The following is a 25,055-nucleotide window of genomic DNA, read 5'->3' on the forward strand; positions in this document are numbered from 1 at the left end:
CTCTGATAATTAGCAACGCCCATCTTTTCATGTGCCTGTTGACATCTGTATATATTCTTTGGAGAAATGTCTATTTAGATCTCTGCTCATTTATTTTATTTTTATTTTTAAATATATTTTGATTGAAGTGCAGTTAGTTTACAATGTTGTATCAATTTCCAGTGTACAGCACAATACTTCAGTCACATAGGATTCTGCCCATTTATTGAGTGGATTTTTTTTATATTGAGCTGTTCGTATACTTTGGAAAGTAAACACTTGTTAGTGGCATCATTTAGAAATATTTTCTACCATTCCATAAGTTGTCTTTTTGTTTTGTCAATGATTTCCTTCACTGTGCAAAAGCTTGTAAGTTTGATTAGGTCCCATTTGTTTATTTTTGCTTTTCTTTCTATTTCCTTGGGAGATGGACCTAAGAAAACTTTGCTGTGATTTATGGTCTTTGACCGTTTTTAAATTCAGTCTTACATTAGTAGTAGCAGTCCTCTTCCAGGTGTATGCTTTGCAAACAACGCCCCCGTGTCTGTGGTTTGCTTTTTCATTTTCTTCATAGTATCTTTTGACGAGCAAAAGCTTTTTAATTGGAAAGGTCTAGTTTATCAGTTGTTTTTATAATTATTGTTTTCTGTATCCTGTTAGACAACTTTTGCCTACAAGACTGTCAGGAAGAAAGTCTCGTTCGTGTGTGTGTGTGTGTGTGTGTGTGTGTGTGTGTGTGAGTGTGTGAATATATACATATCTCTCCATCCCCAGGAAAGACACGTGAGAAACTGAGCACTGGTCGCCTCCCAGTAGAAGAGTCAGGTAACTGGAAGCAGATACGAGAGGGCAGACTTTTCATTGTACGTCCGTTGCTTCTGAAGTTTAAACTATGTTAAGCTTCACCGTCTGAAAAGAAGTACTTATAAATAGATGTCATTCTAAGTAGGTAAAGTTTTCTGTCTGTGGATATTTGGTGAGAAAGGGGAGCCCAGAGCGGGGAGGAGCTGGAGCACAGGCGTGGAGGGGAGCAGGTCAAGCCCCCCACGCCTGGTGGTGGGGGTGAGAGCGCTCACAGACCTCTGCTCCGGCTCACCATGGCCTCGGTGTTGCATTCAACCAGCAGGGGTTTTCACTGTCCCGGGCGCAAGCCCTCTTGGGTGGCCGGTGGCCCTGAGCCCATAGAGAACTGCCCGTCACAGTCAGCACAGGGTTCGTGTACTTGATCTATCCCCACGCTGTTTAACCTTCATTCCCATTCCAGTGAAGAGTCTTAAAAATGTTGTCTATTGGGCAGAGAAGCAAAGTGAAGCTCAGAGAGGTTAAGTTACTTGTCCAAGGTCACACAGCCACGAAGCAGCCTAGCTGGACCCAGGGCTGTGCATCCTCCCTTCCCCAGAACTCTGGAAGAGGAGGTGGGAAAAGGGAGGGTGGAAAGAGTTAAGCTCCCAGGAGTGAGCAACCAGGCTCTTCCTGGCTCTTTCTCGGGCAGCCCTTCCCCCTCCCAGCCAGGTTGCTGTTTGGCCTCAGGCCGCATCCGCACCCCCACCTGCCCCCCCCAGCCCCCGCCTCCTCCTACTGCAGGAAGGAGGCACAGATGGCAGGCGGGGATGAGGCCCCCAGCCAGGCTCAGCCAGCTGTCACTTTGGAGAGCACCGCGCTCCTCCTCCTCCTCCTCCTCATGAACCATTGGGAGCCGGCCAGCCTGGCCCCAGCTGTTCCCTCTCCCCGGTCCAGGGCTCCTGCAGACCCACACCTCTGAGGCCTTTGTCTCCAGGGGAGGAGAAACACAGACTCCCAGAACGCAGGAGCTGGACGAGACCTCGGAGGACAGCAGGTCCGACGTCTCATTTCACAGATGGAGAAACAGAGGCCCAGAAAGGCAAAGGGACTTGCCCAAGGTCACAAAGAACCAGGCAGAGAAGCCAGGCTTCCCCACTGCCAGCAAAGCTCAGGATTTTGGGGTCCCTCCTGGGGCTTGGGGGTGCTCAGTCAGGTTGCATTGCCCCCTCCCCACCAAGCTTCCACCAGAGCAGTTCTGCTGGTCATGACTCGACAATTACAATCTGCCTGTGATTTCATTTCAGGGGTCCCTACGCGGCTCCCTAGACCCTTCAGGTCCATGAGCCTGGACAGGAGAAAAGCCACGTCCGTTTCCACCAGCTTCTAAAATGGAAATCTGGCGTGTCCTTTGTTTACACGTGAGACAGCAAACCCACAGCATTAGCTGAACATGTGACTTCTTCATCCACAGACGTCACAGGCATTTCAGATCACACTTCCCTGTCACAACTACCAAACGCGGCCTGTGCCCCTCGCCGCTCTGAAGCACTGACTAGGCCGACCCTTGGCCCCGTTACTGACACGCTGATGAGAAAGCACGGGGACTACCCCCCCACGATGGTTACATTTGATAACTCAGTTTCAACATAACTGGTTTCCTTTGTGATCCTGTATGTTTTATTTTAGGTACTTAAACACTTTGTTCTGTGAGCGGGCCCAAAGCCTTTTCCAAACAGCCAAGGAGGCCGGTGCCTGCCACCCCCGGAAGGTAAGAATCTGCTTTATTTGAACAAAACGTCCCAGTGTTGAAAGTTAGGGTCTGAAAGTCTTTTGTGCTGAGGCTGATAAGACTGAGGCCCCTGAGATAAGCAGTAAGCCCAGGGGTAGGGGGCACCCCCCACACAGAGAGAGGCTCGCTCTGTGCCAGGCACCCTCCCAGGCTTTACATAAGTCCTCACGGAACCCTCAGCCCCGCGCTGGGGTTGAGACGAGCATTTCTTCCATTCTGCAGGTGGGGAAACTGAGGAACAGAACACTGAGGGACTCGCCCAAAGCACACGGCCAGTAAAAGGTGGGGCTGGGATGCGAATCCGGCCGACCGGCGCCAGAGCCTTCACGCGCATCACAGGGCACCCGGCCTCCATGTCTGGGTAGATGGAGCCTCTCACGGAAAAGTCCCTGAGGTGCTGCGGTTGCTGCCTGGGGGCTTCTCTTGGTGGGGGTCTGGACTCCTGAGGGTCTGCTGCCCGGCTGATTACCGGACACGTGGAGACACACGGGGCACGACTGAGCTGTCCACCCTTGCTCTCTCTGGGCCTCAGTGTCCCCATCTGTAAATGCAGAGCCCTAAGCACTGCCACCCCTCCCTTCCTCCTTCCGTGTTCAACTGAGGGATGACCCACTTGCAAACTTAGGCAGCGGTTGCTTAGCAACTAAAATCAAGGTCTTGGCTGAGTAGACGGAAAGTGGGCAGGACAGCCTAGCATCATGCTATGCTGATGCCAGAGTGGTCTCCTGTCTTAAGAGGCTGAGTGCTATGACCTGCTCGCCCCATCCCACCCCCGAGTCAAGGTGACCTGGCCCTTTAAGAGCCTTGGGCTAGGGATGGGGCGGGGGCAGGGACTGGAGGAGGGGGAGCCTTTCCAGAAAGGAAACTGCCTGAGGACGGAATCAGGCCTGGAGTTTCCCAGGCAAGGCTCACACACACTCATTGTTCTGGAAGCTGCTACAAGATGGGCCAAGCAGCAGGGCCCTTGGCAAGGCTGAGGGTCCCAGGGGCCCCAAGGGAGCTGCTCTGCTTCAAAGCCAGTCCGCCTCAGCCCCACCCCCCACAGCCCTCGCGTGTGGGACTTCTGCTCCCTGAAGCGTGGGGGTCCTCGGGCACAGGAGGAGGAGCTTCTGAAAGCCCGCCTCCGGCCTGACTGACAGGGCGTGGGGTGGCCGCCTGTGGGGACAGGTCCCCTGCAGTCAGGGCAGCCCACTGTCAGCAACACCCGCCTTTGGGCCTCAGGAGTTCGGTCTTTAGACGCATCGTAACCTTCGCCCCGAGGAAGGAAGCCGCTGGCATCACTGACACCGTAGTAGGTCTGACTTCGGACTCCGAGGAGGCTGAGCGCAAGGACTCCTGGGGAGGGGCCGGGGAGAGTCGGCCTGCTGTGCAGAGCCGGGGCCAGGATTTCTCCTGGGTACAGCGAGGCGCTTGGGATATGGGGCGGCCGGAGTCCCCTCTGACTCTGGCATTGTGTCCACGTAAGCCTGGAATTGGGACACTGGGGAGGTGGGCCTGGGCTGGATCCTCAGGATGTGGGGATAGTGTGGCCTCAAGCCCTGTGCACAGAATCTCACACTCACGCCCACCCAGCCGGCCTGTGCCTCGGACCTGAGCCTGCTGGGTTCCAGAGAGCCCCATCCCCAGTTCCCAGCGCCCGCTTCCCCACCAGCCTGCAGCTCACTACAGCAGCTGCAGTGAGCGGCAGTCCAGCAGGGCTTACGGGGCACTGGCTGGACATCGGGCACCATGGTAAACAAACTGCGGCACGCCCCATCTCAGTCAGCCCTGGCGGAGAGGGACCCCAGCCGAGAGGTAGGCAGGCTGACCTCAGACGTGCAAGACTGGGCCCCAGGGAGGGCAAGGTCCCTCCCCCAGTTCCCATCCTCCAGGCACGCAGCCTGGTCTGGTTGTATCAGTGTGCCCCCCTGGAGGGCTGTGGGGGGCCTTCCCCTCTAGGCAGGGTGGGGTCATGGCTAGGAACGCTCAGAACTGCACACACAACCTAGGCAGGAGAAGGAAGGCCAAAGACAAGCCTCTCCCTTGCTGGCTGTGGGCTCAGGAGCCCACGGGCTATTTCTGGGCCTGCGGACTGAGGAAGGGGAGGGGACAGTGAAGCCCTTGAGCACACACCACGTGCCAGGTTATGTGCTCAGTGCTCGAAACAGCACCTTCCTTAGTCATCTCGGCACCTGCGAAACAAGCACCATTATTACTTCACAAATAGAGACGCTGAGGCACAGAGAGGCTGTGTTCCCAGGGTTTCCCAGCCAAGGGACGGAGCGATGATTTCTGAAGGTGTGGGAGTCTCCAGTCCTTGGAAGGAAAGCGGGGAGCAGACCAAGCCAACTGGTAAACTGGTCTGGAGTCTAAGCTGGTGCCTGTGGGCCGAGTTAGGGCCACGGTCTGAGTTCGCAGAGTCCTAGCCGACAGGCCCTACTGCTGCTGCTTCACCGGCTCTGCTGGAAAGTGGAAGACTGAGGCTGGCGGAGGCCCTGGCCCAGAGGCAGAGGGATGGACCTTTTGACCCCACGCTATCCCCACCAGCCAGGCTGCTCCCCTGGCCGGTGTACCTCCAATGCAGAGGGGTCCCCATCCCATAACTGAGAAATGGAATACGGGAGAGGCACTTCCACTCCTGCTGAAGACCTGCCTTCACTTTCCCCAAAATAAGCCATCGCCCTTCCAAAAAAGGGGAAGCACCAGGCAAGCCTGTCAATCCCAGGCCCAGACACACGGATGAGGCTGTGACGCTCTCGTCTCCCCCGTTCCCAGTGTCACCTACTGCACAGGCAGGCTGTCACGGGCTTTGAGATGCAAATTGCACCAAGCAGAAGGCAGCCTGCAGAACAAAGACCGATTGAAGAAAGATCTGAAAAATGGATTTGGAAAAGGCTCTCTGAATTCCCCCAGAGAAGGGGAGAGGGATGAAGGTCTGGGGCTGCTCTGTGGAGCAGAGAAAGGCTGAGGAGCTCAGTGCTGACTGCGGAGTGATGGGAATCTGCGATGGAAGCAGAGGCTCCGGGTGAGCAGAACGTCTGATGTCATTACAGCCTTCCGCACTGAGCGAGCACTTTCCCCCAGACCTCAAATGTACTATGGGTCATGGAGCCAACTGGTCTGCCGGCGTGTGCGTTCCAGTCCAGAGTTACAGCAGCTGGGCTGGGCGGCACTGCTCCAATGGCTTTAAGGGGAGGATGCTGCCCCCCTTCAATCGGGGAAGCCCCTGCAGGGCACCACGTGGTCCCTGGGGCCTGTAGGGGAGGGGCTCCCAGGACCAGCAAAGAGAAAATCCCAGCCAGGAAGAAGGGGCATGGTGCCTCTGGGACCCGGCCTCTGGTCCGCCCGATGCCCCTTGCTGAGCACCTGCGGTGCGGGCCTGGACAAATTAGGCACGTCTCCACCCTCGGGGGCTCTCAGTCTAGTCAAGGCAGCTAACTGGACTGCAAACTCCATGCACACGGAGCCTTGGTCTTTTTTACTACCGCATCCCTGGTGACTGAGACAGCAGGTGCTCAATAAACATTTATAGGATGGGTGGGTGAGTGAGTCGCTGGGTGGGTGGGTGGGTGGGTGGATGGATGGATGGCTGGGCTAACCACCTAGAAAAGAAGCATGTAGACAGTACTCTAACAGCAACAGACACAAAATGTCTCTGATGGGTACTGGGATGGGGAAAGCTTGATGGAGCTGGCTCCATCTGAGTCGGCCTTCAGGGATGAGACGGAGCCAATCATATATTCTGCTCGGCGCCTACCAGCACACTAATGAGGACATATTTGCATAAAATGGTATTAGAAGGGAACAGAATGTGAGAGCTAAACTGAACTCTCGAGATCATGTGGTCTAACTCCATCATTTTGCAGAACGGAAAGCTAGGGCACAGGAAGGTTAAGTGACTCACCAGAGGTCACACAGCGATGAAGTGGCAAGGCAGAGAGTCACGCAAGGACTGTTTGCTTCAAGAACCTGATCTCTTAGCCTCCGTCCTGGGCTGCTCTCCCATCCCAGGGCTCTGCTCTCCTCACTGAAATGCCTTGGGGATTTCTGCCACCATTTCTGCCCCAGCCCACCTCCACCACCCATCCTGCAGAGCTGAGGAGACCAGCTTTAGTTAGACCGCTACCCTGATACAACAGGAGAAGACGGGGAGGCCACATCGATTGGGCCTGGGGGGCAAGGCAGTACCCCAGTCCCGAGACCAAGTGGGAAACGTCCCACCAACAGCTTGTGGGGACTAAGCAGATGTGAAGGGGGGGCAAGAGGGACCCCCATCTGGAGACTAAGCTCAGCGTCCCAAATCCAGAACTGGGTTATTTCCATTATATGCAGATAAATCTGAACATAAACTAACCAGGGGCTCCGGTTTCTGGAGGACGCAATAATGCCCGTCATTTTCAACTGCCGCCAGGAAGCAGTTAAGACAGACAGGTTCAGTAGCTCCCTCCACATGCACGGAGTTGGTCCCTTGAGCAAGACGTGGGCAGGACCCTCTCGGGGAACTCCCACCTGCCCGGCCCACCAATGGGATGCCCCCGGGCGTCTCAGAGACCAGGCCTGACGTTACTCGGGTGCCCAGGGCCTGCCCGTGACTGAAGCAGTGATGTTCTCTGAGTCCCCTGCTCCGGGACATCTCCCCTCACCTGTCCTTGCTGACGGAAACTGCTGCCTCCACCCTTCAGAGAGGAAGCTCCCGCACAGCCTAGGAGAGGCCTGTTCTCCTGGCCTCCAGAAGAGACGGGCACACGCGGTAGCAGCGCGCCACAGGACTCACAAAGTGCTGGCCGAATGCTGCTCGGGGAGACCCTTGAGGCCTTCAGATGACAGTAATGGCAACACGGCACATCTAAGACACGCCTCTCCCTAACCCTCCGCAAGGTGGGCTGCACGCGGCTGTGGGAGCCCTGAGTTTAAATTCTGCCACTTGTGCTCTGTACAGTCTCGAAGGAGTCCCCTGAATTCCCCAAGCCTCTGCTTCTTCATCTGTAAAGTGGGGAGAAGAACTGGACTTCCAAGGTGGGACTTGAGGTGAGATGCAGGAAGGATGCTGGAGCCTCAGAAGCCTTGCAGGGGATCCTAGCAGACGCCGGGGCTGAGGGCTGCGGGGCTTCGGGGAGAACCCAGATGCCTGGTGTCCGGGCCTGGCTTCCTTCCTTTCTACCAGGTGCCAGCGGGGTACCAGGTAACTGGCTAAAGCTCAGGCAGGAACGTGGCCTTCTCGTGGCCTGGAATGTGGGCGGAGGAGGCACTGCAGGCGGCCCTGGTGAAGGGCAGCAGGGAAGGGGCGAGGCCCGAGTGGGCATCCGGCCTCTGGGCGCTGCGCCTGGCGTCTGGAATATGCATACTTCCCCTCCAGCTGTGCCAGGCAATCAGGGTGCTGATTGCTCCCCCATCTGCAGCTTAACATTCCACTCCAGAGAGGGGAGAGCTGGAGGCTGAATGCTAACCAGGGATAAACAGCTCCAGCCTTCACAACAGCAGCCTGAACAAGAGCCCTGGGAAAGACAGATCCAGGCCTTCGGGATCTGCCAGCCGGCCAGAACGTCCCTGTCCACCCGTGTCCTGGGCAGTGGGAAGAGTCATGGGTTCAGAAGTAAGTGAGCTGGTTGCAGGTGCAGCTCCTGCGCTGACCAGCCGAATGCCCATCTCTGCAGCCTCAGCTCCCCCAGCTGTAAAATGGGGAGGGCTTCACCTAGCCCTGGGGAGGACTGGGTAAGACAGTTTGCTGGGCTGGAGCGCTGCACAAAGGCACCATAGCTGCTCGCAGCTGTTGTGAGCATGCTTCCTACAGGGGGAGACGTTTTAATCACAGGCACTGAAGTCCCAGGCAAGCTGGCTTTGAGGGAAACTGGACATCAGAGCAGAAGCCTCTGGAAGAGTCGGCCTCAGGACAGGGTCTGGGGGTCCCGGGCGAGTGCTACTCTCACCTGGTCCAAACCTCTCCGAGAAGCAGGAGAGGAAGGGAAGGACTCCTGACATAGAGGGCAGAAAATTCAGAGAAGAGCTACAGAAGCAGACCGAGTTCTGGGGCCTCCTGGTTGCTTAGGAAGCGAGTCCGGGGCCAGGCAGGGAGGGACAGAAGTGCCACCATGAGATTCACGCTCCAGACAATGACAGGGACTTGCCAAGAAATGGCCACATCTCTCCTGCGTCTTTGTTGAATATTACAAGACACTGTTTTTGAAGAGATTTCTATCTAAACTGAGGGGGAGAAGCCTAGAGCTAAAATAGCATCACCTTCTTCCTAGAAAACTGACCCACGGGGAACAGCCCATCTCCTCTGCTGACAGATGAGGCGGGGGTTCTGAGTTCGGCATGACCGGCATTAGCGTTTGTTAGCGCTGCCCCCTTCCCCCAGACCAGCCGGCCCACGGGCCGCAGCGGAGGGCGGGGCCCTGACCACAGCGGGCAGGAGCCGCGCGGCCTCGGCCCAGGCAGCAGGGGCGCTGGCAGTCCGCGCAGGTCCCACGCACAGCGTCTCCGACACCGGGGTCCGGCCGGGGAGGAAAGGAACGGCTCAGACCCAGGAGCTGCGGCGCCTCACCCCCGCCCCGCACCCTCACTCTGGGGACGCCCACCTTGCTAGCACTCTCCCCGGCCAGGTCAGAAGCACGTGTCACTCGGCGACAAACGTCGGTCACACACACAAAAGGAGGGCCACCCTGACTGACACCGCAGGGGTCCCCTCCTCACATCAACAAATTGTTGTTATTGTTTTTCCCCGACTAAAGTACAGAACATTCTGTTCACCTAAAAAATGTTAGAAAGTGAAGCTAAGGAAAAAGAAGAAAGTGAGAGAGTGCTCGTGATCCCCAAACGCAGAAAGAACCACTTCCAGCATCGGGCGTGCGTCCCCCGTCTCCTCCAGACTCAGCTGCGTCGTAAGTTTTCTCTCATTAAATAGTCCTCCGCGTCGGCAGATCTCGAAGTACGATCCGGGGACCCCTGGAGATGCCCAAGACTTTCTCAGGGCGTCTGCTGGGTTAAAACTGTTTCCACACCACGTGCCTTTTCACGCTCATTCTCTCGGGAGCACACAGTGGGGCCTCCCAGAAGCCTCGTGGCGTGTCTCTCACAGCAGGCCGAGCGCAGACGCAGACGTGCACGTCTAGCCCTCTTCCACTGCGCCGGACTACTTTCGAGGCGGGAAGCCGCATGAACAGGACCGGCAGGACCCCAGGCAGGGCCACCACTCTCCTGCCAGCACCAGCCAGTTCCCTGGCCTGGCGGCATTATCTCGCTTTTTGCCTCTGAAACGGCTTACTTGTAGGAAAGTGGGCTCCCTCCTGATTGGCTATTTCTCTCCCTCCTGATTGGTCTATTTCTACAAAGCTTGTTCCTAATTTGTTAACTTTTGTTATACCTTATTTGCATATGATGTTGCAAAGTGTAAACTGGCAGCCTATAAAAGCCTGTGTAAACCTACAGCCGGGGGCCAGAGCTGGGAGTGCTAACCTGTCTGGGCCTGCCGGCGTAATAAACCTGAGTTCTCCAACTCTCCGCGTGCTGCTTGGTCTCCCGCCTGGATCCAGGCTGCTGTCACAACTGAGCTGTAACACATTTTTTTTTCTACAATTTAAAGAGATTTACAAAAGTGTACAACAATGTCATTCTTCTCATTAATTTTTTTTAAATATAATTTTTTTCATAAAAATGTTTTTCTGGGAGGACATGAAATGGATTTACTATCAAGTGAATTAACAAGTACATATTTTTTAAGTTCTTTCATTTCTGTTTTGAATATGCTAAATGTTAATAGATAAAGCCATCTAAGCAAAAGCTCTTTGGGGTCCTCAGTAATGTTTAAGAGTGTAAAGTGATTCTGAGGCTGAACATTTGAGAACAATTACTCGACATCACCTTTGGTGATTCCACAGCACTCCTCGGGGTGGATGGCCCCGAATCTGTCCACCCACTTTCTTACCGATGGACTTGCAGGTTGCTTCCAGTTTTCACTGCTACAAAAGTGCTGTGCAAATCATCGCCCACTATGTAAAGGGCAAACTTCTCGAAATGAGAAAAAAACAACAGAAACCCACTGAAAGAATGAGCCGTCACCGTCAGGCCATTATTAAAAAATTAAACAAAATGTATCACAGAATGTGAGTGAAGTTGAAAAACTAGGCGTCCATTTAATACATACGTGTGTGTACAGATACATAAGATCCCATATAGATAGAGACTCATGCTCTGTAGAGAGTCCTCCTGCTGTCCCTGAAGTGCTTACAAAATCGAATCCTATTCTAGAGACGTGCTACGGGTGGTATAAAGTTGTTTGATACCATTTCAGAAATTGAGAGGAGTTTGGAAACTTCTAAGCAATTTGAGAGAAATTTTATTTCTGTTGGAAATAAAAAACAATTGACGTTTGTAAAAAAATTGGGTACAAAAAATGCTGCAAACTTTAAAAAAATGTACTTGAGAATATTTCTGTAGAATAAGTTCCAGGAAGTGGACTTGCTGGGCCAGTGGATACACACCTTTAAATGTTTCTGGATGCTGCCAAGTTCTTCCATTTACATCTCACCAAGATGTAAATACGTCAAGTACACTGAGAATGTATTCGGTTGCCTGCTCTCTCACACTTTTGGCAACACCAAAGATTGTGACTCTGAATTTTTCCTGCTCAGTAGGCTAAAAGGTCTATGTCGTCTTCTGTGAATTGCTTCATCTCCTTTGCCCATTTTCTAGTGGGTCCTTTTTCTTATTGATTTTTCTTAACCCTTTATATATTCTGGATACACATCTTTTGTCTGTTATGTGTTATAAATATTGTACTCAATTATGTGGCTTGCCTTTTAATTTGCTTACATGTCTCACTGTAGTACAAAAACCACCTTTAAAAATTGTTCTCATCTATTAATCATTTCCTTTGTGGTTTTAAGGATTCTTGTCTGGCTCAGGAAGACGTTCCTTGTTGTATGATTTTAAAAGTACTCTCCACTTTCCTCTAAAACACTTGCAGCCTTTCTTTTTCTTTTTTAATGTGTTGATCTTAATCCATCTGGAATTAATTTTTGTTATGGTGTGAGGCACTGACTGTTGACCTTTGCAAGCCATGTAGAAGAGTATGGCAGGGTGCCAGCAATGGGCGTGAGCCAGTAAGAACCAGCTCACACATTGTTGGGGACCTGCAGGCCGCTACGGGTGGAGCTGAGCTGTTCCCTGAGTGGACAGACACCTGAGCCCCTCTGGTTCAGGAGGGGAGGCAAGCCACACACCGGAATCCTCTGAATGCAGCAGAGCAGCTGTGAGTGTCTGCAAAGTCAATGAGCAGAGCTCCAGGAAAGCATCTGCACAACTTAACACGCTGTGTAGTTCTCAGCAAGCTTTCTGTCCATCATCTCCCTTGATGCCAACATCGCAGTGTAAGATACCCATTTTACCATCACAGGAAAATAAGGTGCAGAGAGATTAAGAGACATGCCCGAGGCCACACTCTCGACGAGTGGCTGAGCCCAACTAGCACCTAGACCTCCTGCCGCCGGGTCCTTGGACCTCTCTGTGCATCAGGCTGAGTCGCTGTCACTGCACCTGCCCCCTTTCGTGGAAGGGAGGATCTGGCCAAAGGCTTTCCCAAATCCGTGCTCCCCCACGGCGGGTATCTGAGACTGGAAAAATCCACCCTCCACCACCAGCTGACAGAGGGTTTTGAGCACTGAGGCCTCCTCCAGCATGTACCTCCTCCTCCCCGAGCATTTGGCGGCGGGTGGGCGTGGAGATGAGTCAGGCGGGGAGGGAGAGCTCAGCCGTAAACAAGTGGGACTGACAGCGAGCACTTTCCCTGAGGCGCGTGACCTCCCATGGGCCTCCGGGGATGCCTGAATGGCAGGGCTTCAAAATTTCATGACCTAGGCTTTGCAGATTTAATTTGCTATGTTTGCGAAGGCAGCCACAGGAGTGGGGGAAGCTTTCTGATTGGAGGTGGGGGATGAGGCAGAAGGTCAATTATTTCTAGTCCCTCAGTGGAGAGCTTGAACTGTTTTTAATGAGTGAGCCGTTGCTGCAGATGCCTGGCATGACTACGCTGGGTCTCTATCCCTCCAGCTCCAAACCGAAAGGACGTCCAGGACGCAGAGTTTGAGAGCTAGACCTGGCCTCGGAGACCAGATGATCCGGTCCCTCGGGGTTAATGGGAACTCCGTGTACCCCAAAGCAAGGGACCTGTCCAAGTTAGGGAGCTCTGGGAACAGGTCTCAGGTCTCCTGGATCCCCTGCCTACACTTGAGACTCCCAGGAAAGCCTTGGGGACGGTACAGCCACTGGGCACACCATGAGGAAGTAAAAGGTGAGGGCAGAGACACAGGGGCACCAGGCCAAAGAGTGACCCAGCAGGGCTTCTCTCCGCCCTGGGGCTGCGGCCGGGGCTGGGGAGATGCTGGGGCCTACCTGCTCCAGCGGGATGACCAAGAAGGAGCCACCACCGGCGCTCTCGGTGACGATGGCCAGGAAGCGGGCGTTGACGGCGCAGAAATGGTTATCATGCACATTCTTGGTGATGGGGATCCCGTCGAAGCAGTGCTCCCGGTTGGCCACCTTCCCGTAGACGTTCCGGAACTTGGAGCTGCGGTACTGTGGGCGCCAGGACATCTGTGGGGGCCGGGAGGGACAAGGGTCAGGTCAGTCACTGCTTCCTGAAGGGCTGAGCTGGGCACGTGTGGGAGGGCAGCTGCTCTTCAGGGATGTGGGAGCAACACCTGGGGCCCGTCCTCAGGATGCAGGGAGACGGGGAGGAGCCTCCAAGAACTGGGTGCCTGGCCCCGAGATGGACAATTTACTTTTTCAATAAAGCCCCGTGAGAGCAAAGACTTGCATGAGGGCATTCACACATTTCCTGCTTTCAGAATACACCCCCACACCACCTTCCAGAAAGGATGGAGGGTCCCTTCATTCTTAAGGGACATGCCACGTGACAGAGTAGACCATCCACCCAAAGACATGTGTCGGCTGCCCCCTGCATGTCAGGAACTGGGCTTAAGCCAGTATGGGAGGTGCAGACAGAGACAGCTGGGTGTTCCCGGAGAGAGAGCACTGCTGGTGACACAGGTGGGGAGGTGGGTGCCCCATCTGTGCGCAACAAGGCAAACGACCACCCTCCTCTGATTCTCTCTAGGGCTCCCGACCCACAGGGCACCCTCAGAAATCTCCTAGTCCTGCAGCCATCACCATCACCATCACCAGGCCCAGAGAGGTTAAATGACTTGTCCAAGGCCACACAGCTAATGCAGAGCACCATGAACACAAGTCCCCTGACTGGACATCTGAGGCTCTTTCCTGAGCCGACTACCCTTCGGAGCAAGGTCTCTCAGTGTGTGGCCCACAGATCACCTGGGTCAAAGTCTTCTGGGGAGGGGCAGTTTCTGAGTCTTAGAAAATGTTCTAGCGATCTGCCTCATGTTGCTTCGGTCAAAGCCATTCCTGGATTCCCTATAAACTATAGGAGCCAGATGTAATGGCTTGATTCAGCTGACAATAAAGATGCTCCTGTGATTTATCACTGGCCTGGGGGGGGGGTGAGGATGAGGAGGACAGGGCAGAGGGAACATGTGAGCATGCGCCTGGCCCGGCTGGTGGCAGTGAGAGGGCTGGCTGCCCAGGGGAGGGTGGTGGTGGAGACCCGGGAGACCAGACTGGGCACAGCACACACGTGGACAAGGCAGGGCGTCCACAGGCCCCAGAGGTCTGACCTTTTCACCTGTGGTTGCCAAGGGGCTGACTTCATTCTGAGGTCAGAGGCATGAGTGTGAAAACACTGCTCCCTGTTCTGCAGCGGGAGGAGCCACAGTGAGGCTGGAGGACCTGCCCAGACCTCAGAGGGAAGTTGGTGGGGGGACCAAGAGGTCACCTGAAAATCTGGCCCTTGCCCCCAGCCCAGTCCAGATCCTGGTGCATCCCCCCAGCTAGTTCCAGTGAGGGCAGGACACACATCCACTCTCCGAACCTTCCAGGAACGATCAGCACAAGACTGAGACCCAGCTGAGCTCCCTGAAAAGGGGGACTTTCTTAATGGTTGGAGCTGCCTGAGATGGAAAAGGAAGGTGCCCGGACAGGCAGTGAGCTTCCCGTCCCTGGAAGAGTTCACGCTCAGGTGGACGACCTCTGGTCATGGGCAGTGTGGGGCAACAGCTGGGACCAGGTGGCCTTCCGGCCCCACGACAGCAGAGTTCCTCTACTTTACTAAAGACACTGTATTGCAACGGAGAGGAGCCCTGGGTCAGGGAGCACTGAACGGGACACCCTGGCCAGCGACACGCCTTCTCTGGAAAACGGGTCGCAGTGTCCCCCCAGCTGGGTTGCTGTGACACGGAATGACAACTGCCACCTCCCCCAAGGGCGTCCACATAGCTGACGGACGCTGGTCACACAAGGCATGTGTACACAGACGCTACCCAACACGTGCATAATCCTGCTCCTAACAGGTTACCCGAGCACCCCACCCCTTCCAGCCCCTGCCCGGCCGCACCCCGCCCGGGCCTGGCGCTGCACTGCTGTCCAGCAGGAGCCTCCCAGGGGCTCCAGCTGGACAACCTCTCAGTGTGGGAGGAGGGCGAGGGCCAGGTCAGGCACAGTTGCCTGGTTCTCTGGATGTGATGAGTGGGGTCTCCTTCAGGAGTCTCACCCCAGGGCGGTGACTTCAGTGTTCTGAGGGCTTGAGTTTTAAGCTGGTACCTACTCCTGTCCACAGGAAGCAGGGCTGGTCCCTGCCCTCACCCCACTAGGGCCTCTGGGTCCAAGCCCTTCCTTGATGTCTCTCCTTCCGGTCAAGCAGCCCCTCTCCTCTGGGCTCCATGCCACAGGGACGCCAAGGCCTCTGGCCTCGGGACAGCTCTCCGGCTGGGGCTAATGGGCCCCTGACAGCACGGTGGCAGCAACTCCTTCAGAACCGCCTCCCGGCCCCCACCCCCAGCCTCGGCCCTCCCCGACACCCCCTCAGCAACGCCTCATTCACGCCCAGCCCCAGCTGTCCAGTGGGCAGAGCTGGGCGGACACTTTAGCCCCATCAAACATGGACGGCATACATGTGACTCGTCCGGGGCTCAGAGAGGCGAGACCAGCTCCAAGTCACAACCAGGAAAGTGGCAAAACTAAGACCTCAGCCAGGAACTTCCTATTCTTCGTACACGTTCCTGCCAACGTAGCACATAGCTCCCCCCACTCCAGCCTCTCCTCCGCAGCTCCTGCCCCCGTGCCTGCTCCATACAACACAGGCACGGCCCAGAGTGTGAGGAAGCTGTACTGTGGCTACGGCCGGCAGAAAGGGTCCAAAGGTTTCTATCCTGGCTGTTGTCTGCTAGCTGCGTGACTCCAGACTACTCACTCAGCCTCCCTGAACATTAGTTTCTTTATCTGTAAAGTGCAAATAACATCACCCAGTTCACTGGAGGCAATGAAGTGACCAAATGCACAGTGCCCGGCAAGGTGTCTGGCACGGGGGTGGGGGGTGGGTGTCACATGCCAGTTCTGCCCTCTCCCCTTCCCTGTGCGGAAGAGGCTCTGACCTCGATTGTTTACTTGTGGAGACCAGGCTCTGGCAGAAGGAGAAGGGGCTGGGCCGGTCCAAGGGTCAGGAGGCATGGAGGGAAAGGCTCTGGCCTCCAGATGTGCGTGGCTGCCGGCCTGCTCCCTGGCGGCCTCTCCCTGGGCCCGGGGCCATCCTGTCTCCCTCTAGAGGGGGCGGGGGGTGGGGGAGCGGGCGGAAGGAAGAAGCATTCATTCTGCAGCTGAATGGCCCTCACAGCCTCTTAAGAAAAGGAGGCAGGCTCTTTTCTCCTCTGAGATAATCACTACGTACACTCCACACGGAGACAAACTGTGTCTTGTCCTCCAATCCCCAAAATGATTTCCTGCGGCCAGCGAGTGCACCGTCCAAATGACGACCAGCCCTTTAACTGGAACACAAAAATGAACGAGGGCAGTTCTTGTTCTAACTCAGGTGAGGGGGAGCTCATGGGTGCGTCCTTGGGGAGAGCGGTCAGCCGGGGAGCCCAGGAGACCTCTGCCCTGGTGGCTGCTGGCACGTGTCCCCATGGGGTAGCCCATCAGGGCTATGACGCCCTGTCCGCGTGCTGTCAGGGCAGGGCTGACACCCTTGGTCTTGTTCAAGGCACCGCCTGTGAGACCCAGGGTAGGGCACCCTCCTTCTCCAAGCTCAGCACCCTTGTCAGGGAAGTCTGGGTATCCGCCACCCTGACGTCCTGGAATCCCTACGTGGAGGCGGCGTGAGAACCGGGGGCAGGGGAACACCGGGACGGGGGCTGTGCAGACGCCGTGCCACCCTAACTAACACTATTACCAAAACGTCTGCCGCACCCACCCACGACATTCTGGGTCCGTGAGCGACAGGTGGCCAGCTGGTCCCCTCCATCTCTGCTCAGCTGTCTTCCCAAGCCCAGGGCTGGACACACCGCATGTTCCCAAACCGGAGGGAGAGAAGTGGATGAGTCCAGGGGTCATCAGGTCAGGCAGTAATCACTTCAGCTTCCTCCTCTGTAAAATGAAAGGCTAGATCTTTTGAGCGGAGAACACTTTCTCTAAGTAAACACCACTCAGAACTCCAGAATGCAGAACAGGCAGAGTTGGAGCTGCTTGTGCTCAAATCTAGAAGGAACTGGGAGTACCTTCAAGCAGCGGTCCTGGGTCTGCCCTGGGAACCCACTTTGAGAACCTCTGGTGTGAGGGACGGTGCCAGAAACCTGAGGCCCAACTGGCTTGGCCCTGAGCTCCCTCTTCCTTCCCCCACAGGAGGCTTCCGCGCCCGATGTGCGCTCTAGCTCTGCCATTTCTCGGTCCTCCTGGGTCCCACTTGCTGGCGGGGCTTCTGAGAAGACGCTGTAGCCATCCAGGAAGTTCCCAGCATGAAGCTGGGCCGCGCGGGGTCTCCTTTAAAAGCTCTCTGACTGCTGAACCCGCAGGGTCTGGGCCTCCAGGGTCTGCCTCTGAATCCTCGGCCCCTAAGGCATGATCTTGGCGGGGGTGCAGGACGGTGGAGGCTGACCCCCAGTCCTGGTCCCCCTTCAGGCCAGAGCTCACCGCACAGCGGCTCAGCAGAGGTCAGGAGGCAGGGCCTGCAGCCAGGAGACCCACATTTAATCCTGCCCCACCCCAGCCTGGCCGAGGCTCTCTGAGGCCTGGTCTCCTTCATCCGCGACACGGCCTCCTCGTGCTGGCCCACTGACTCCCTAACCTGGCTGCCCATGTGTCCGAGCAGCGCGCAATGAGGACGTGTGCCTACGGACACTGGCATTTGGGAGTGTCTGTTCCACGAACGCACCCGAGAGCAGGCCAAAGCCGCACCGTCCCATGAGGCAGCGGCTAGCCACCTGGGGCCATTTACGCTCAAGATTAACTAAAATACAGTCAACTATAAGTTCAGTTCCCCAGTTAGACTGGCTACACTTTGCGAGCTCACTAGTCCCACGTGGCTCGTGGCTACCATACTGAACAGCACAGGTGACAGATCATTTCCATCAGCACACAAAGTTCTGAGGGACAGTGCTTGGTGGAATACCAGTCAGGTCCCAAAAGCTACAACCCAGAAGGAAAGAGCCCAACGGAGCCCCCACACCCAGGAGTTCCTGGTGGGACGCACAGGGCCCAGGGAGGGCCAGGGTTTGGAGTCACCCACTGACTTTCTCTCCATCCCTAGCAAATGTGGGACCCTCAGGTTCCAAGCCAGGCCACAGGGTCTCTGGAGCAAGCTTCTCAGTCTTCTGAGCCATGAAATGGGGTTCCTCCTCCCCATCAGGCGCACCCTGGCCTCCCTCACACCGTAGGGAGCAGGTCACCGTCAGGTGGCAATGAGCACGCGGGGAGGTGCCTTCTCCACAGTCTGCAGACGGGAGGGCTCTGACCCAGCGTCCATGAATACTGCATGCTGCCCGCCTCCCAGAAAAGTCCAGCCAAATGTGAAGTCTATTCCAGGAGCAGCTTCTGCCCTGAATGCCTGCAGCCTTTCCTGTTTTGCGGAGCAGGACTGGACACGTGCGGAGAAGGCTGCCAGCCTCCTCTGCTCCAAGCTGTGCAGGGAGCTTCCCAGCCCCGTGAGGTGGCCCCTGAGCCGCGCAGACCCCAGATCTGGAGTCCCCACTCTGTCCTATGCTCATCACACTAATAACCATCGCTTACATGTAAGCACTTACTGGGAGCCAAGCATCTTACATTCACTGCCTCCTGTAACACTTACAATAACCCCGAGGAACAGATACAACTGTTATCCTCATTTACACGTGCAGCTGGGCTTGTCCAAGGCCACTGAAGTGGAGGAGCTGGGGTCTGAACTCAGACCTGACACCAGGGTCTCCTACTTTACACGTTTGCCCCCAGCCACGTGGGACGTCGGGGAGGGCAGTGACCGTGCCTCACGCCTCTCCATCTTCCCAGGGCTTAACTCAGCATTGCTGGATGTTTACTAAATATGTGAGTGAGCGAAGGAATAGAAGGACAGGAGGACTCAAGAGGGACCCCGCCACTGCCCCTCAAAGCCTCCAAAAGCCCCCTAGTGCTCCCAGATCACAAACCCTGCCCACCCCCTTGGGGGGGGGTCTGCAGGACCAGATCCCGCGTGTAAGACCCGACCCGGGCAGGGGGCCCAATGTTTCTTACACGTGGTCCTGACACAAAGAGGCTTTCACGGAACCACTGCCTGCCAGAGCAGGAGAGGACCCTTGAGTCCACTCAAATCCAGCCTCTCATTTCACAGACTGAGGCCCAGAAAGAGGAAGTGACTTGTCCAAGGTCACACAGCAAGGTCACCCAATGACCGGTCCACACAGCAAGCCTCCCGTGGACGCAGGGGTAGGTGAGGTGATGGGAGGGGCTGGGGGATCGGACACGGTGCTGCCACCTCTCCTCTGCAGGCAGACCTGGTGGGACGGTCTGGGGTGGGCAGCCCCACCCAGGGAAGCACCCACCCTCCGCCGGGGTTCTGAGTTCTGGGCTGCTCTGCCCAGGGAGGGAGGGGGCGGTGGAACTCAAAGCATAGGCCCAACAGATGGTTTCTATTTGCAGCCACTGAGCCCAGTCTGTGCCAGACTCCTGACCTATTTTGAGGAACCGAGGGCCCCACTGGCTCAGAGATGGCCTCCCACTCGTACCCCTTAACCCACAGTTTGGCAGGAGATCAGATGGGTGGTTCAGGGCCAGTGGAGAAGGGGAGTGGAGGAGGAAAACCTTTGAAAATGAGGCTGGGATGGATGTCTACAAGCTTGAACTCCGGAGAAGGGATCCTCAGAGTGTGAGCCCCAGGCTCCCGGTCTCAGCTTCACCTGGGATGTTTGTGGAAATGCAGGTTCCTGGGCCCCACTTCGCCTGCAGGGTCCCACTCTCTGGGAGGGGCCCGGGGAAGCTGCATCTGATCCCAGCTCCCAGGTGATTCCTGTTGTCCAGCGCACTGTCCATGGCCAGCAGCACTGGCATCTGGGAGCTGGTTAGAAATGCAGCATCTCAGGCGCCCGCGGGCTGGAGCGGCCTCTGCAGGTGGACGAGACCCCAGGCGACGCGCAGGCACGTCAGAGCTGAGAAACGCTGCCCCAGCTCAGTGCTCCTGGAACCCGAGCTTGCGTCAGAATCACCCGTGGCCTTGTTAAACACAGGTCGCTGGGCCTCACTCCCAGAGCTCCTGACTCAGGAAGCTGGGGGCCGGGGCCTGGGAGTGCACGCTTCTAACTGGGTGCCAGGGGAGCGGAAGTGCAAGCACTTACCAACTGTGACGTTCCCTCTCTTCCTCTTAACAGTGCTCGTCCACCCAGAGAGGTGAGGCCTGCTAGAGCAGGAATCTGAACGACTCAGGCTCTGACGTCAAATGTGGGTGTGCAGCCTCGCAGCAGTCTTAAGACTTAGAGGTTTCCTGACGCCATCTCCCCCTGAGAGCAAGCGAAGAGGGTCTCCTGGCAGACTGGGCACCAGGAGTCCTGCTCAGACCCGATGTGAGGGAAGCCCGCTCCTGGCAGACGGGAAGACTGAGAAAGGGAAGTGCTGGTTCAGAAGCGTGCCCTGATCTCCACGCTCTGAGCCAGTCTCCACGGCGATGTGCACAGGGAGGTTGTGGGTGGTACCGAGGGCGGAGCGCAGCAGGGTTTCTCTCCACCTCCTTGACTGGGATTCCAGAAGAAGGGAGAACACCACTCAGGATGGCCCTGGGCCATGCACGAGGCGGCCTCACAGAATTAGGATGGCTAAGAGGGTGGCCAGAGAGAGGGGCCCAGGCGTGCCCGCCAGCCTCCTTCAGCTCCCGACTGGTGGAGAAAACCCAGCCGTCAGGCCCTGCACGTCCCAGAGGGAGGGCGTGGAAGACCTAAAAGCCACTGTGGCACGAGGCTACCACGGTGAGAGGAAAGCCAACTGCAGCAGAGGCTGTGCGGAAGACAGGCCAGGGGCAAGATGGACAGAGACGAAGGCCCCGTGGATGGACCCCATCAGGGCCAAGGAAGAAGGGACATGAGCTTGTCTGCTGCAGACCTCAGTGGCAAATGCCCAAAGAATGCCCTGGGAAGGGACAGACCAGCCACGCCTCAGTGGACGTCAGCCACGACATGTCCAAGGATCAGCGTGGAGCCGAGGCCCCCTCCTGCGACACCTGAGGGCATGTGAGCCGCAGCTGCCTGCATCCTCAGATGCCATTTTGAAAAAGAGCCAGAAGAGGGGGAAGAACTTTAAAAGGTGAGCCTTCGGGGTCATTCAAGCAAGACCAAATTAGTCCAAAGAGGCCGGGCCTTTACATGGCAAGACTGTTTAAATTACGGAATCAGACTGACTCCACTGGATGGGGCTGGATGTGTTTTATCACCGTGACCGTTCAAGGCGGGGCTCCTGAATGAGATCAGATCAGCTTCAGAGAAAATCAACTCTGCATCTTCTGTGCACAGCCAAGTTGTCGGGGCCACCACACAAGGCCACAAAGGCCATGGCAGCTTGTGAACAGCACCACTGGGGTTTTGCAACGTGGGGGCGGGGGGGGTGGGCCCCCACTCCTTCCCAAAGTCCCTTCTTGATGAAGTGGCCACAGAGGCAGGAGGCAGAGAGAGCCCTCGTCACCATCACAGAGGCCAGGCTCGAGCAGACAGGATAACTGGGGGATCCTGCACACGGGTAGCTGTGAAACAGCACCCGGGCTCCTGACGCCTGGCTGAGTGGTTGCCCTGGGAGCCTGGGAGGTCTGCCTGCTGGTCACTCTCCTGCCTCCCACTAGTAACGGTCAACAGAGAGAATCTGTTTCTAGCAACCAACAGAGATCCAGAGGGCCAGCGTGTGGCCGTCCTTGGACAGCTGCCCTGAGCCACTCCAGCAGCCAGTCTGCACGGACTAGGGTCTACACTGGCAGATGGAAGCATCTCACCCCTGGCAGCTCAAGAGAAGGGTCTCTCCTTGCACAGGCGTGTCAGGACTCTATGGTGTGGCTGCTGGTGTCCAGAGGCTGATGGACTGACTCAAAGGAGTCTCTGACCACCTGGCCCCCCGGGGACTCAGCCTTCCTGAGCGCTTGCAGCATGTCTGGGCTGCAGCTCCCAATGGACACGTGGTGGACACTTCAAGGTCTGATCGGTTCTCTTTACGTGGAAAGAGAGGACTTGAGAAGGCTGTAAGCTGGGCCCACGTGCCACCTTTGAAGGTTAGAAAGAATACGAACTCTAAAAGCAGACAGGCCTGGGCTTAAATCCCAGTACCACCACTTACTAGGTACGTATCATAGATACTTTGGACCAGTTCATTAGCTTTTTGGAACTTGCATTCTGTAAAAATGGAGAATAACCATGCCTACTTCTCTGGGCAGTTTCCATCCTCTTGGTCTCCCTCAGAGTGTCCTGCACACATAGCCAATGGCCAATTGTTGGGAAAGTGACTGGCTTTTGGAGGGGGAGTGAGGAGGGAGTGAAGTGACAGCTTTAGAACTGTCATGTGACTCTCCCATCTGGGTGTTCCCTGGGAGCAGTGGGAAAGGGAGGTGTGGCAGATGCTCCTGACTGGCTACACGGCAGCCATTCCCACCCATTTTCACCCACCGCCACTGCAGGAGGGACACTCACTGTCCCAGCATCCCCCACACTTAGGAGAACCCTGTGACCCAGTTCTGTGGGAGACTCCTGGGAAAGTTTTTCTCTCATTAATAAAAGGAGGGAGACATAAGAAAGGCTCTTTCTTGAGAAACTGGCTGATGCACTGCTTCCAGCCTTTGTCTGCATTTGAGAATGTAAAGCCTGGAGCTGTGGCAGCCATACTGCGCCCATGAGGTGATGAGCCCACGATCAAAAGCTAACATGATGAACAGGCAGACCAGCAGGACAGAAAATTCTTGGGTTCTTAACGACGCTGCTGAGCCACAAAACCAGCCCAAGACCTCCTCCCTCCGGGCCTCTGGCTCAACAGACCATAAATATGCTGACGTCATTCTTGATTCACTGCCTTTGTCACCTGCAGCCCAAATCATCCCAACGGACAGGGATGACGCAGAAAGGGCGGGGCGGCAGATGTCTCGGTCTTTGGCCCGTCGCCCATGACCTGCCTCCGTGCGGTCGGTCTCAGAGGCTCCGCCCCCACAGCCAAGCGCCTAGCGCGCAGGAGGAGGCGGAGCGGCCAACAGCCCCACCCCTGCCCGCGCCCAAGGGCAAAGGAACCGATCCTGCTCTCCCTTCCAGGGTCTCTCCTCTCTCAGCCGATGCAGCTGCCTCTGCTGCTGTGTGGTTGCGGGAAAGCCGCGCAGCTCGGGGGGGAACAGCGAGACCACGGGGGAGGGAGCGACACTCAGTGCACACAGCCCGTTGCTGCACAGCCCCCCACAGGGCACCTTCCTGGTCCAGCAACACCAGGAAGACTTGAAAGGAGATGTGCCGCCACCCTCCTTTATTCCTTAATTCCACTGAATGCTGTCATCACCCCAGAAACGGTGAGGAAGAGGGGTGGGGATGAAAATGAGGGGACGCATGCAAAACACGTGGCCCAGTGCCTGGCGGGTGATGAGCGAACGCCCCCGGCAGGGCGGGGCGCCTCTGACGGGCGCCTCCCACCGCCCTACGGGATTCTTGGTTTTTGAAGTATTTTCTCCTTTCTCTCGTGGTATTCACACACACGCGCGCGCGCGCGCACACACACACGCACACACACGCGCGCACTCACTCACATGCACGCATGCATGCACACACGCACACACACGCATGCACGCACACTCACGCACACACGCACACGCACGGCTGCCTCAAGACCCCAGCCTCCCTGACTCCACGGTGAGTTGGGGGCACAGTCACAGGGTCAGGGTTCTCAGTGACACCATCTTCAGTCCCATCCCCACCTTCCTGATCTGATCGCCAAGAGGCTGCTCCTACGGCTGACCCTTCTGCTGGCCGCCAGTCCCCCCAACCCGCGTCCACCTCACAAACACGTTACACGGCCCTGAAGTTGCTGGGCCTGATGCGTATGGAGAACGCTCAGTCCTTCCACACACATCACTCCATCCCAGGCCTGGTCCCAGGCTGGGTTCTTTGCTTCAAATCTTCCTGGTCACTAGGAAAATCACAGCTGTGGTTCCCTGAATGCCAGCTGATTAGCAGCATCTGGCCCCTGCAGACTCACTGCTGCAGGTACAGTCTCTCTCCGACCCTTTCCATGGGGTCAGGGCCACCGCAGCCCGCAGGGAACACACTCAAGGGTGCCTCTTCCTCTGGGCAGATGCAGCTCCAGGCCAGAGCCCACAGCTCGACGAGTGGAACACGGGCTGCTCCCCTGCCAGGTGCCCTTGTGCAGGGCACAACTCACACAACTGTCCATGGCGGCCACGTGTGGAGCCTTTCCAACGACCCTCCTGTGCTTCTGACCTAGGTGCTATTCTCAGACACTGACCACTCCAGAACTCCCAGCGTGGGGAAGCCCAGCCAGGGGCAACAACTTCGCACAACACCAAGACCTAACATGCGCCCCAGCACAATCCCATGGCTTGCCCAGCACTCCCCGAGGGCTCCCCGCAGGGCTCCCCTCTGCTGACACAAGTCACCGCACCTCTGCTGCCCAGCTCCAGTGCATTCCTCCCTGTCCTGTCTGGAGAATCACACAGGGGTCCCTCCCTTCCGTGTTAGCATTCTGCCAGGATCAGAGGACTCTGCTACCACAAATAGGACTCTGGGCCCTGTTTGCAGGTCAAGTGGGGGGTTTGCAAGACAGCACTGTTTCCTCATGGGTCTGAGGTGAGGATTAAGGCAGAAAATGCATGTAAAATGCTTGGACACCACCTGGCACACCTACATGCTCAGCACACGCAGCCCCTGGGAAGCCCTTTGACTCAGCACAGTAAGTCCCCGTTTCTTTGAGCATCGTGTGGATAAGCAATATGTTGCACGTTTTCAAATTGGACACAACGTGCAGGACCTGCCATGTGGCAGGCACGGTAGATCTGAGCATGTCACAGGATAGTGCGCTCCTTCCGCGCAGCGCTCCCGTGGGGCAGGTGCCACTGCCCTCCCCTGATGATGGGGGGACGGAGGCCCAGGGGGTAAGTGACCTGCCCAAGGTCCCCGGGCAAGAGGCAGAGCAGGGGCGCAAA

General features: G+C 56.5%; 1 protein-coding gene across 10 annotated transcripts in view; it reads right to left on the reverse strand.

Moving 5' to 3' along the window:
- The window catches only part of CORO2B (coronin 2B), a 99,258-nt gene that overhangs the window by 40,216 nt on the left and 33,987 nt on the right, over positions 1 to 25,055 (reverse strand). For 7 of the 10 annotated variants that reach the window (XM_031440944.2, XM_064480786.1, XM_064480788.1 and 4 more), the window contains one exon: positions 12,920 to 13,120. In XM_031440944.2, coding sequence (XP_031296804.2) covers positions 12,920 to 13,120 — 201 coding nt within the window. Of the gene's footprint in view, positions 1 to 12,919; positions 13,121 to 16,844; positions 17,111 to 20,229; positions 20,541 to 25,055 lie in introns of those variants that run through there. The other 3 variants (XM_064480783.1, XM_031440946.2, XM_064480784.1) reach the window with 3 other exon arrangements.

This window comes from Camelus dromedarius, chromosome 29, assembly GCF_036321535.1.
Source record: "Camelus dromedarius isolate mCamDro1 chromosome 29, mCamDro1.pat, whole genome shotgun sequence".
Taxonomy (NCBI): domain Eukaryota; kingdom Metazoa; phylum Chordata; class Mammalia; order Artiodactyla; family Camelidae; genus Camelus; species Camelus dromedarius.